Below are 13,878 nucleotides of genomic sequence, written 5' to 3'. Positions count from 1 at the left end.
CGGTATAAAAATATAATAAAATAAATAAATAAAATAAATATACAAATGTTTGCAGTAGCTCTGCCTGGTCAATTCGAATGAGTAGCAGAGCACTTCACTGTCTGTTGTCTGAATAGAAGCCACCAGAAAACAAGCTCCGGATTTACTGCATGCAGAAAAGATACAAGTCATCTCTTGGTGCATATAGAAAAGATAAAAATGTATTAAATAAAAAATAATATAAATAAGCAAATGAGGACCCCACGTTACAAGATGGCTGTAGACATATTGAGCTGTTTTGGGCTATCAAGAGGTGTGGTATGGTGTGTTGAACCAACCCCTTGTTTAACCTGTCCATCATAATGGAATGCAAGCCCCTATTCAGAAGCTGTGCTCAGGAGTGCAACACTAGCCTTCTTCAACTTGGTGGCTTCCATGTGAGTTAGTACTAGAACAAGACCCAGAATTCCCTGCCAGCATAGCCATGGCAGAACATTTTAAAGACCCATAGAACCCCAGGACACAATTTTCATTTGAGTGACCTCCCCTTTGATCTGATTTGTACCCTCTTGTCAACATAAACATCTCTTTCGGGTTTTGTGTATTGAAATCAATGGCCCAGTAAATGGGAATGTGGGGGTAAATATTAAAATACTGAAAAAATGGGATTATATTCAATATTCTTATTTGAAGGATTTGTTTATGCTTTTTTTTTTTTGATGATGATGAAATTGCTAATAGTGTTTAGGTACGATTGCTGCTGGTTTAGGATTGACTGGTTATTTGTACAACTTTCCCTGTGCCATTGTGGTAATAGCTGTATAGATATTTTGGACAGAGAATTCACATTTCTACCAAAAAACATGGCTATTTTTGTATGGTGCCTGCTTTTTGTGCTAATTAAAAACTGGCAGCTGCAGGAAAACAGATCGGGATAAAAATACAAGAGCCAACAGAGCTAATCACAAATTAGATATTGGAAAAGGTTGCAAGGGACAATCCTGTTGTTCCAACTGAAACAACTCAAGAGGCTAGGCAGAGACTAGAAGTGACCACTGCACAAAAGATTCAACAGAACCCTGGTGTCACTGTCCAAAAGAGACTAGGCAAAGAGTTTGTGAACAATTACAGCACAGCAGCCAAGATTTCATAAAGTAGTGAAGTCTTGAAAGACTGCTTCCCTTCACATTGGGAAAGAGTAGAAACAGTATCTTAACCAGCACCCCTCATACAAAAGCTTCCCTCCCTATGAATAAAGTATCCCCTCCTTGTCATAAATACCCAGGAAAGGGGAAGAAGAGTGGCAATGGATAATGGTAACTCCTTAGGACCAATTCTACAATCCCTTCTGAGTAAATATGCATAGATGTGCTGTAACAAGCTACTCCAAGAATTTGTGACATCCAAACTTAAAGTCAGCTTCTGATACTTTAAAAATCTCAGGTTAAGCCAGTATGGAAGTTGCCTCTTGGGCAACATGTATGGTAGGTGCACATATGTGCAACCACTTTCCAAATGCTTAGAGAGCAGAACATGGGAGAAATAACAAAAACATCTGCAAAGCAGTTCCTAGAAATCTTAAGCTTGCAATACTCTGTTTAAATAAAAATTATTCTCTAAAATGAAAATGGATTCTCCCATATACACATGCAAATCATAAGCAGGATGTGTTGCCTTTTGATCCTCTGCCCCTTCCCTAACCCAAGAATGGCAATGGTAGCGAGTCCCTAGAACAGAAGCAGACTTCATTTTCATAATAAAAGACACATTTAGAACAGTTTAGGCTTTTCCCATCAAGTCTGCCCTATCCAACCAGACTGCCTGGGGAGATGCAGTAATTATAATCTTCAACTAGCATTTATGGTACTTTCTTTTCATCTCTTAAATGGGAAACATTTATTTACTGCTGCCCAGATATGGTAGCCCTAACCTGAATATCTGAAAGATTAATGGCTCAAGGAATGTCATCAAGTAATTAGACTCTCTTGATAATGCCAGATTTTTTTCCTTACAAGGAAAATACTCATGTTTGGGAGCATTGCCTGATGGAAGGGGAGACAAAATCAGAATGAAGATTCTTATTTTTCCTGATAAATTGAGGAGCCCAGTGTTTTAAGTTATCCATTAATTCATTTTATTTTTTTTGTTGAAGTTAACATTTATTAAAAAAAAACATAAATCCATAGTACATAAAGAAAAAATTCTACTAAAAATTAAAAGTGGAGATAAACAGATAATAAACAGCTTATTTTCTATATAACAAGAATAACACTAATAATAGGTCTTTATAGTTAGGGCTAATGCCCAGATTTGATATAATTGCACAAGCTTTCCATTAATCTGGAAATCATTTGTTGAATTAATGGCGAATTAAGTTTTTCTCTCACTCCTCAAGTGAAGATGGGTGACCTGAAAAGTTGACAAGAAGAGTCACCAAAAACACCTAAATCTTATTATCCTTCAGGAGAGATAACTTGAGAATCCTTAACAAAACGGTAAAAATCAATTGCCTCCTTTCTTTAACCTGATTCTACTGTAGCGTTTTAATGGTTGGATTCGTACATTGCGTTAAAAAATATTGGTTTTGTCTTCGGTTTCGGGTGCTTCTGTGAAGCCCGTCTTTCCTTAACCAACCACGATTTTAAAACGCACGCGAACCTTGTCTTCTATTCACACACATACATACACGTGTCCGATACAGAAACCTGCTGACACGTGAAGCGGAAATCTGTTTTGTGACAAATCCAGGATGCCTGTCCAGCTCCTTAAACATCAGTTTCTTTTTCTTTTCTTTTTTTCCACGGGTGACTCGAGGCGCAGTTTATCTGCGGAAGCGTAGATGGTTGCAGTCCGGCTTGGAAACCGTAACGGCACAGGAAGGGGTTGGCTCAAGACAGCGGGGCCGTGTGTGGCCAGCAACGGCGGACGAATCCGGAGGAATAGATCCGGGGTGGGGAAAAGAAAGAAAGAACAAAAGGAGAGAGGCGGCCCCGCTCTTCCACTCTCGTGTGTTCATTTATGTATCTTCTCATTTATTCCCCCGAGTTACTTTAACGTCGAAAGTGCGTCGCGAAACACTTGCAGAATCCTCTCCCTTTTGAGATTTAGGCCCACCCCAGCCCCGCATGATCTGGGCCGGGGATAGACGCTAATTGCTGCTTCACCGGGAGCACGACCGGAGTGAAGACTGCCGCAGCTCGGGGTCGTTTCGTTTTCCCGGGGCGCTGCAGCCGTTGACTTTTGAACAGGTAACGATTTGAAAACAATGGGGGGGGGCAGGAATTCAATAAATACGACGGTAGTTTTATTGTATTAGACGCGGGAAAGGAAGGGATGGGAGTGCATTGTTCGTGACCAAGGCTGCGTCGACCCAGGCTCGTTTTTCGTCTTCGTTTGCAGTCCTGACACGTTTTCTGAAGGCAATTCCCGTCGAACTTAAGGGAACTAAGCACAACGAAGTGGCAGATAAGGTTACCTTGAATGTCAGGGCTCAACCCCTGAATATGAAAGAAGGGGGGAGGGAGGGAGGGAAAATAAGAGAGCATCTTTACTCCACCGTTGTATTAGTCAATAAAATAAATTGCATGAAACACTTCCAATCTCCGCAGGTATTTGTTTGGAATCACAAAAAATCTTTTTTAAAATAAGTAGAACGGTCTATGCAAGTGAACATAAAGAGTGCAGGACCAGCTCATCATGAAGATGGGTGAATTGAAAGTTCTCCTGCCATCCTAAACCCAGCCACCTCTTTTCTTCCAGGAGTTGTATAACGGAGGCTTCCAGATTTCCCAGTCAGAAAAGTCTGTGGTCATTGTTAGCTGCAATAACATTTCTGAAGGGCATCAGATTGAAAAAGATTAACCCATATTTGTACTTTGGGGGTGGGTGGGTGGGAGGGAGGGAAGGATTCTCTAACAATGCTTCCATTTTATGGAATTGTTTAAATTGCCCCTAAATGGCAATTGGGGAGTTCAAATAGGTTGGGATATATAATTTCCCTTTGATATGACATGCTTTAAGTCAATTTTGAAAGAAGCACTCCCTGAGATTTCTTTTAGATTCCTTTCAAGGTCAAGGGACTGAAAATACAGTGTTTCCTGCAAATGACCTTGTCAAAACAATGAAGAACTAGATTTCTGATTGCAGTGTTCCTAAAACATGTACCTTAATATCCAGAATAGGCAGTTTTAGAGATTGGGGTCCCAGGTTCATCAGCCCAACCAGCTAAGGAGTCAAATAGGTTTTTGACATTGAAAGGAGAAAATTGAACATTTTTGGACCATATTTTTCATTATATTTGGTCTTTTGAGAGTTTTTAAGAATGAAAATAGGAATCTTTGACCTTATTTCCTAAAAATGTTATTTCCCTTTTTAAGTCAAATATTATGTCTTGAAAATCAGGTAATTTTATGGCCAAATTTCAGCAGCACAATTTCAGTATGCTCTGGCATGATCCCTGCTCTAAATATTAATGTAGTAATGGTTATAAAAATGTAATAATTATACATACTTATAATCTGTGTTGATCACTCTGATCCTTAGAATAATCCTATAAATTCATCCAATATTTCATCAGATATACTTACTTATTTGGAAAATGAGGGTCTTGAGCCAGTGGTGAAATCCATTTTTTTTACTACCGGTTCTGTGGGCGTGGCAGGGGAAGGATACTGCAAAATCTCCATTCCCACCCAACTCCAGGGGAAGGATACTGCAAAATCCCCATTCCCTCCCCACTCCTAAGGGAAGGATTTTGCAAAATCGCCATTCCCACCCCACTCGGGGGCCAGCCAGAGGTGGTATTTGCCACTTCTCCAAACTACTCAAAATTTCCGCTACCGGTTCTCCAGAACCCATCAGAACCTGCTGGATTTCACCCCTGTCTTGAGCATACTTAAGGCCAAATACAATACAATCCTGAACATGCTTACTTAAAAGTTAGTCCTACTATTTTTATGCAATTTACAATCACATTTAAGGGATTGCAAGGCTATGAATCTATGGCTTGCTTATATTTCACTCAGGAATTTCCTAGCACATTCTGAAATGCTGTGCTTCACAATGTTGCCTTAGTTAAATTTACTATGCTCAGCCATTGGTTGCCTGTAATAGCACAAACACATTCTCAAGCTCAAGACAGTTCAGCCAGCTTTTCTAGTCAGATTAGGCAAACTATTACCTGTCAGCTGCATCATTTGCAACGAAAGACCCACCTTACAGGGCTGTTGTACAAATTACTGAGGTAATAGTTATTTTCAGGTGCTGTAGAATGCTATTGAATCATGGACTGAGTCATAGAATTTTGCCCATTTTTAAGAAGGAAATAGACTTGAAGGGTGCCAAATCCTGCTGTAGATAGTAAGGATTGATTGAATAAAATCTCATAGTATGATTTCTTTAATATAGAAAATCTGCTTCTTGTTTAATTTTTTAGCTTTTGTTTGCCTAATTTCACCTCCCCCCTTCCCTTGATTTTTGATTTCCTGATTTCCTAACTTCAACTTGCTGATGCCATGGCTTGTATATTTCAGGAATCCTATTGTTCAAGCAGGTTAAAGATGATGAGTGAAGAGGAGAATCTGGTGAAAGAGGAGGCAATTCTATCAGAGGAGGAGAAGGAAGTAAAAGAGGAGGAAATATTCACAATTATAGCAGATGAAGAAGACCTGGTGAAAGAAGAGACGATCTTTGAGGAGGAGGAGGAGGAGGAGGAGGAAGAGGATGAGGAAAATCTGGTGAAAATAGAGGTGATTCTCCCAGAGGATGAAGAAAATCTAGTAAAAGAGGAGGTACTTCTTCCAGAAGAAACTTCCCTTCTGGAAGAATATGAAATCAATGTTTTTCAAATCCAAGGGGATGAAATACCCTGTGACAGTGAACTCGGTCCTGAGATCTCAGGTTATATTCCAAGAAAGAGACATTGTAAAACCATGCCACGGGCAGGAACTGTTGGAGAACCCAACCAAGCCACAGCCCGGAAGGGTGGAAGAATCTATAAGTGCCCTGACTGTGGAAAAATCTTTAAGCGCTGTTCACCTCTTATCAGACACCGAAGAACCCATACTGGAGAGAAACCTTATGTTTGCCGTGAATGCTTGAAACGTTTCAGTGACAGCTCGGCCCTTGTGAAGCACCAAAGAATCCATGCTGGAGAGAAACCATACACATGTCCCGAGTGCGGTAAGAGCTTTTCCCAAAGCTCAACCCTGATTGCACATCAGAGAATACACACCGGAGAGAAACCATATAAATGCCCTGACTGTGGGAAGAGTTTTAGCGTGAGCTCTAATCTTGTTGCTCATCAAAGAATCCACACAGGAGAAAAGCCTTTTGGGTGTCCTGTCTGTTTAAAAGGCTTTCTGGTGAGCTCCCATCTTATCAGACACTTGAGAATACACACTGCAGAGAAACCTTATATTTGCAGAGAATGTGGTGAATGCTTTACCCAAAGCTCTCACCTCGTCGTTCATAAGAGAATCCACACAGGAGAAAAACCCTATCTGTGTTCTGAGTGTGGGAAAAATTACCGTGGGATCTCCGATCTGATCCAACATCAAAGGATTCACACAGGAGAGAAGCCCTACAAATGCACAGAGTGCGGCAAATGCTTCAGCCAAAGCTCATGTCTCAAGAAGCACCAGCGAATCCATACAGGCGAGAAACCTTACATGTGCATCAGGTGCGGGAAGAGATTTAACCGGAATTCACATCTGACTAGGCATCAAAAAACCCACGTGGGGTAATTTCTAAACGAGTTCTCTGCAAGTCCCTGAAGAAATAGTGATGGATGTCTCAAATAGTAATCTATTCCTCATCTCCTATAGGCTCTTTTGTCCAAATCCCTAACCTGCAAGAGTATAAAAAGATTTGAATATGTTACCAGGATGCCTTTGCAATGTTTTCTTCTCTGGCACTGGTTAAGATCCTCTTTCTAGATTCCCTCCTTTCCATCCAAGATTTCTAATAGGATCTTAGAATCTTCCCTTGAATATCCATACTTTTCCTTGTTATGATTTTGAAAATGACACCCCATTTCAAACACCTTCAGGCATATCAGCCCTTACTTTTTCCTGGATTCTGAGAATATCTTAATTGTCTACTATCCCTCAGGTTTCCACAGTGAAAGAACTGGAAGCTGTGAAAAGTTGTGTTGATAGCAATGGAGGAGAAACAATTAGCACTCATATCCAACTCTGATGAGATCAGTCTCTTTTATTTGTAATGCAGTAGCATATGAAAACAGCAAATATTATTACCACATGAAATTGACACACATCCTCCAGTGGACTGCTTCATGGTTTTATGCTGCCACTGTTTAAAGCCAATGGAAAATTGCATGTGAGGAAAAACCTGCTTTATTTTGTCCATTATGGGGTTTGTTACAAGGCAGAGAAGTAGTCAGGATTTAGTGTACTTCCTTGGCCCAATGACCCACCTTTCTTTATTTTTTTAATAGTAGACTATAGAAACTTCACTGCTTGGAATCTGAGTTATAAACTTGATCATCCTGTGCTTGGTGACTCTTCATTGTGGCTGTTCCCAAAGCTGGCAGGTGGGGGGTGGGGGAAAAGCTGAGAGGACAGGTCCTGGTTTTAATCCCTTGCTTTTTCAGCTTAAAACATCTTGGATAACATGAATGGGAAAGACTGTTGCCATAGAACAGTACTGCTAATCGAAATAAAAGTGCTGGGTGAAACAGCTGAACGATCTGATATAAGCTCCAGTTCTTGGCATCTGTCTTCACGGATGTCATGTCACACCCTAAGAAGCACAAAAAGCAGATGGCCTTCCTTGGTATTACTGAAGAACAATCTGGCATCTTATGTAGCCTGGTCACTGCCATGCATTTGTAGGCTTGTAGTGACAATATCAGAGATTTAAATTATCAATGCAATTATTTTTCTTTCTTTTTCTTTCTTTTTTTTTACTTTTTAGTGGAGTTTATTGAACATTTTAGAATAGATTTCTCTGTCAAGTGACAATAGGATAGTGGCTAAAAGACTGAAATATGCATCGGAAAGGATTCGGTTTCAGTCGCCACTGAGATTCTTGCTTTGTGGCCTTTGGCAAGTATTTTCTTGGTGTAAGTCAGACCCGTAAAATTTGCAGTATGGGGATTATAGCCCTTATTTGCTTATAAAGTTGTTGAAAAGGTTATACAGCCTGAACAGCTTAAATGTACTCCCTAAGCACACTTACTGTGTTTCTCCTTGGGTTTGGGATAATTTTCACACTCCTTGATGGTAAATATGAGTTCTTATAATACCGGTAGTCCTTGAGTTATGAAGGTTGACCGTTTGAAGTTACAACAGACCTCCCCCACCCAAAAAAAAGCTCTACATATGACCTTGTTCCAAAGTTACGATGTGTTCTGATCTAGGCTTCCTTAGAAATTAAACAGCACAAACTTAGTCCCAGAAAACCTCTTTAATTCATATGGCTGTAAATTACTTTCATTTACAGTCTGCAAGGCTTGATAAACAATCTTTCAGAGAAAGGTTATCAACACCCACCTATCTCACGTGGAACGCTGCCAAAGAACTAATTTCCAGACACAGGGCAAGGCCAAACTTGGCACAGAGTCACAAACAGAATTTTCAAATCTTGAATTGGCCAGATGAGTTAATTGCTTCCTTCAAAAGCTCACATCCTGGTCGCTTCTCTTTTATGTCTTATGGAAGGGGCCAATCATCTCCAAGCCTTACTCCCAAGTCAACCCTGTTTCCTTAATTGTTCCCGTCTCCTGGCAGCTCTGCATGCGCACACTGGGAAAGGCTCACGCTGTTCTTCTGCCTCGCTGACGTCAGACTCTGGAGGCAGCAAAGAACTACCAGATGGCCTTGGCCTTCTCTCTGCCTCCGACTCAGAGCCATTGTCCGAGCCTTCCCCAGACTCTAGGACTGGCCCACATTCCCCCCCCCACCTCTTCACTGTCCAAATTTGCTGCCAGCTCTGCTGGCCACTGGCGGGCCAGAACACGATGCCTGCAGTGCCCTCACAGACTGACCAACCACAGAGATGCTGCAGCATGTCCACCTACCTTTCCTCCACCACCACCTCATTTTGCCCTGCAAGGTTCCCAGAGACACTTGGCCTGCTTTGCTACCCCATTTGGTTCCACATATTCCACCCCACTCCAATCATCGTTCACTCACTTTTCAAAGAGATTCAGAATTCAGGAAGTCAGGGTAGGGAAGGAGGGCAGGCCTCTCTGCTGCTGGGCCATTGCTAGGCCATGTGGCACAATTGAAGAAAAGAAATCCTGACAGTTTTCATTTTATCACTAGTCTTAGCTCCCCCAGCTTTAGCTACGCTAATTTTATGCTAATGCAATTAATGCTGGGGGAGCGAAGACTAACAATAAAAGGAAAACTGGCAGGATTTCTTCTTGATTTTGCCACGTGGACCAGGAACAGATTGGGCCTGTCTTCCTTCCCTATCTTGATCTCCTTATTCTGAGGATCTTTGAAAGGTAAGCATGCAATTGTGATGGACTGAGATAAGGGGGAGGTCCATAGGGTGGGAAGTGGAGCATGGGGTATCAGGATAGGGAGAGCCTTTGGGAGGCCCAGTGCAGGTGGGTTTCTGCCTGCATTATGCCTCCCAGAGTGTCCCCCACTTTTGAGACACCCTACTTAATGACAAATGTATTGGGGGGAAAATAGGGGTTCATTAATGAGACAATTTCTTTAGAGATCATACTGACAGAAATTCTGACAGTAATAAGCAGGCTGCATTACAGTTGTAACTCAAGGACTACCTGTATTTCTTTGTGAGTGCTGCCCTAGTTAGAAAGGTCTTTACACAAATAAAGATGCCCCTAGAATCCACATAAGGAAGGCAACTATCCACATATTGGAGGGAAAATCTTCAGTTTTCAGTTATTTTCTTGAAAGAAACTTATTAGAATAAGAGAGGGCTTCCGCTATGGAAATCTTCCTTGGCACTTACAGAACTATGGTAATGGGGCAATGAGCCAGAAAAGATGAGTAATAGGCTTGCCCCCAATATCTCCTCTTTACATGAGAAGGATCACAGGGAAGGAATAAAAATTTCAGAATACTATACAAATCTATCTGAACATGAGCAAGAGAAGTTCTTGCCTTCCCTTGAGCCAACTGTGGTAGCTGACTCTAATTTCAGTTGAAGAGCAGATGGAAGACTCATTTGCTGAGAAATAAGGAGAAAAAAGACTGCCTTAATTTGGATGGCTGCAGAATACCTAAAGTAGTATTTGAATGTTTCTCTTCTTTGCCCTTTAAAGCCCTGCTCTATTTTATATCAGAATGATCTCCATCCCATTATGGTTCAGATATATTATTCTGCTTGTACCTTGCAAGAGTACCCGATAGTTCTCTACTTCTGGTATTGAGAAGTGTGTTGTGGCTTTTGTTTTTCTTGGTTCTTGAACATCAAAATAAGATGATGTGTTACACTCCTAAAATATATACATGTCATATGCTTACCAGTGATTTGTACTGTGTAGTGCATGCCCATCTATGCTTTTTCAGAAGTTCAGTGTATTTGCAGAGATTTTGTCCAAGATATGTATATAAAGGAAGGCAGGCTACAGTATTTCAAACACAAAAAAATAGAATGGTTTTAGATTTAAAAAAAAAAATAGTTAAGGCTCCCCAATCCTATATTTCTACTTCTGATATACTGCAGCAAATATTCCATAGTATAGTTAGTTTTGTTTTAAATTGAAAGTGGCAAATCATTTTAGTCTTGTTTGCAATGCGTTAATTAAATTGATGTTGATGAGGAAAGGAAAATCGGAGGGTGCATCATATAATAGTAACATAAAATAATATGCATTTAACCCCTTGAGTAAATTGTACCAGGACTGGTAGCCAAGGGACATAGTGAACTGTATCAAATATATGGTGTTTGGGTCAGGGTTCAAACCATCTTCCATTTGTCTTGTATTTCCTGCAACACAATCTTGAGTCCCATTTTTTGGATACCCCAACTTTTTCCAAAATGAAGTATACTTTTAATGACTAATTCAAGGACTAGTTAGAATTCTGTAAAAGTATTATAAGGTGGATATTGTACTTAATACTGATTGCAAGTACTTGAAATAACTAGTCAAGTACAGTGTTAGATTCACTTAAGATACTGTATTATAATCTATTTTTGCATTGTTTGCCACCTCTGCAGAATAACTAAGACGTTCAAAGGGAATGTAAATTTAAATGGAGGCCCATGTGGTAAATGTACATAGCATTTATCATCATTTCTGTACTAAATAAGGAAGATTATCACACTGTGCTGTACTTTATCCTGATTGAAAGTGAGCACAGAAATCAAGCTATGGTTTGAAATTTACACATGCACACTGCTTTAATTCTGATAAGTATCTATGGAGATCCAGGTCATGGTTGTCCCAAAGGTGCTTTTTCAAAAGGCAACTGGACTTTGTTTTTCCTTGAAGACATTTCACTTCTCATCTCAGAAGCTTCTTCAGTTCTGACTGAATGGTGGAGAATGGAAGGATTTATATTCCTTGCAGTTATCTGGTTATTAGCACTCTGAGAGTTGTTGAGGCCACTTGGAAGTTTACCTGTGCCCTCGGGGTCAGCTGGATAGTGCAAATAGGTGTGGAACTTTCTTGGAACTGCTATCATTTAATTCTGATACCAGTTTTGACAACAAGTATCAAAGGTCAGGATATTGTATTTTTTCCCCCTTTTGAAAATATATGGAGGATTGAATACTCATTTAGTATTAAAAGTGGACATACAGTATAATATATTGAATGTCTGGTTCCACACAACTTATGAGACTAGGGTATAATAGTTGAGGGGAATTTATGATTCACAATCTTATAGGAATCCAGACACAGTCTTAACTTCCTATGAACTACACCACCACTTTAAAGAATATGTGGTTTTTTTTAAAACAAACTTGTTGGGCATTGCTTGTTATGTGAACACAGCAAATGTATTTTTAATCCAGTTTTAAAGTACTGCATTGAGCCATTGTATATAACAGATTTCATTCTGATAGTTCACTGGTCAAGATAATTCATCTACCCAAAAATGCTTAATCAAAGTGTTATGAAACGTTTTAAAAAATAAAAAATAAATGATACAAACTAGCAGAATGCCAAATCAACTGTCCCTGAAGGGCCCTTCTTTCAATAAATTTTCTAAAATACTGTTTTTTATCTTTTCAACCACTATTTCTGTTCCAAATAGCAGATTGTAAGAAAGGAGGAGGAGGAAGAGATAGCATCGACCAACTTCTAAATGAAATAAGCTACAGTATTACTTCATTTCCCTTGAAGCAAATTCAGACAATATGTTCAGAGGCAGAGGTGAACTAGCCACAAGTGAAAATATAAACGTCAGAATATTCTTGCTCAGAAGTTAAGCCTTGGTATGGAAAACATTTAAAGTTCTAACAAACTTGCCTTAGAATAAATCTTGGTCAGTTCTGTATTTATTTTTCATTATTATCTTTAAAAGTACCTTAAGGCAGGATGCATAGCTCACCTCCTACTTTATCTTCACAACTATCCTGTAAATTAGATTAGATTGAGAAATGGTTACTGAAAGCTTTTTAATGAAGGAGTAATTTAAATTCCTGGTTCACAAAACATACTAAATCACTCAGGCTGGTAACCAGGAAAGTTCATACAACTTCATCCTCTTTGTCTTGTTTCATGCAAGTCTTTAATTATGATCAATGGTTTCCACATGTCTCAACCTGTAGACATTTCCAGTTAATACTCACCTGAATTTGAAAGTGACAATCAACCTTTCAGATCCTGTGAACCAAAATTGGCAGCTGCCCTAAATTGTGTTACAGATACAATATGGGAAAACTATGGACCATGATTAAGGAGCTATTCAGGATGGAGATAAAGAGGTAGCACATTCATTCCCATTAACCAAGCTAAGTACGGTAGCTTTGCATTTCATATGAATAACTAATCCATCTCCTTAACTGAAACCTAATTACTGTAATTAATATATTATATTGTCTCTCAGTTTATCATGTTTTGGACTGTACCTCTTGGAAAAGATTTGGCTTCAATGCTGCTCTGAGATGAAAACACTGATATGTAACACAGGGGTGTATAGATGTTTGAGGGATATGGAGTGGAACATGCTCTCCTGAGCTTCCATAGGCTGCAACAGACCATCCAAAGATGTTGTCTAAAAGGAGTAGCAGCATTCTGGGGGAAGACATCTGTAGTAGATGTTTGAGTAGAAAGCTTCCAAAATGGACACCATTATTCCCCATTGAAATGGGGGATAACTGGCAAGTAGACCCCAATTCCCATATTTGGAGGCTAATTTAGAGGTGACAGAGGGGTGGGGATGAGCAGCAGAATCTGGCAGCAGAATTTCAGAGTTATGAACTGCTTCTGGATTTTGGCTATGAGTTTTCTATTTCCACACTAACTCCTGACCATTCTTACAAGACATAGCACTACTACATGTTTCTGTCAACTGGTGGATATGAGCAAGGTAAGATACTGCTGTATCCCAATTCCTACAATTTTGTTGCAAACTAGGGAAGAACATTCTATTCACTTTTCTCCAGTTTAGTGTAGTATTTTAAAGCACCAGCCTAGAAACCAGGAGAGAGTGAGTTCTAGTCCCAATTTAGGCATGAAAGCCAACTGGGTGACTTTGGGCCAGTCATTCTCTCAGTGCATACTTAGGTTTTTTTTTTTCTTTTCTAACATTTTCCTAATATTGTCTGACTAACAGGAAGAAACCAAAAACCAATAGTTTTTCCCCTGGTTGTAGTATAGTGGTGAAAAGGATAGTATAGGTGGCATAAGTAACAAGGATAATTCAAAGGATTCAGAAAGATTACTGTATTTGTTCATGCTGAATTAATGTATTTTATTGATTCTCACATCACATGGAGCCAACTCAA

At 39.7% G+C, this 13,878-nt stretch overlaps 1 protein-coding gene across 1 annotated transcript; it reads left to right on the top strand.

The window, feature by feature from the left end:
• The first annotated feature begins 2,851 nt into the window (after positions 1 to 2,851).
• Positions 2,852 to 12,146, top strand: LOC117674025 (uncharacterized). Its single transcript, XM_034431809.3, has 2 exons — positions 2,852 to 3,227; positions 5,511 to 12,146. Exon 2 carries the CDS (start codon positions 5,538 to 5,540, stop codon positions 6,720 to 6,722), a length of 1,185 nt encoding a protein of 394 aa, XP_034287700.2. The 5' UTR covers positions 2,852 to 3,227; positions 5,511 to 5,537; the 3' UTR covers positions 6,723 to 12,146.
• The last annotated feature ends 1,732 nt before the right edge of the window (positions 12,147 to 13,878 follow it).

Source organism: Pantherophis guttatus, chromosome 2 (genome assembly GCF_059756535.1).
Source record: "Pantherophis guttatus breed Tessera chromosome 2, ASM5975653v1, whole genome shotgun sequence".
Taxonomy (NCBI): Eukaryota; Metazoa; Chordata; class Lepidosauria; order Squamata; family Colubridae; genus Pantherophis; species Pantherophis guttatus.
Note: the sequence above shows the minus strand (reverse complement) of the source record. Positions and strands in the feature narration are given on the sequence as shown.

Excerpts from the sequence above, each read along its gene's own strand:
- LOC117674025 (XM_034431809.3), top strand. The coding sequence starts at position 5,538 with ATGATGAGTGAAGAGGAGAATCTGGTGAAAGAGGAGGCAATTCTATCA.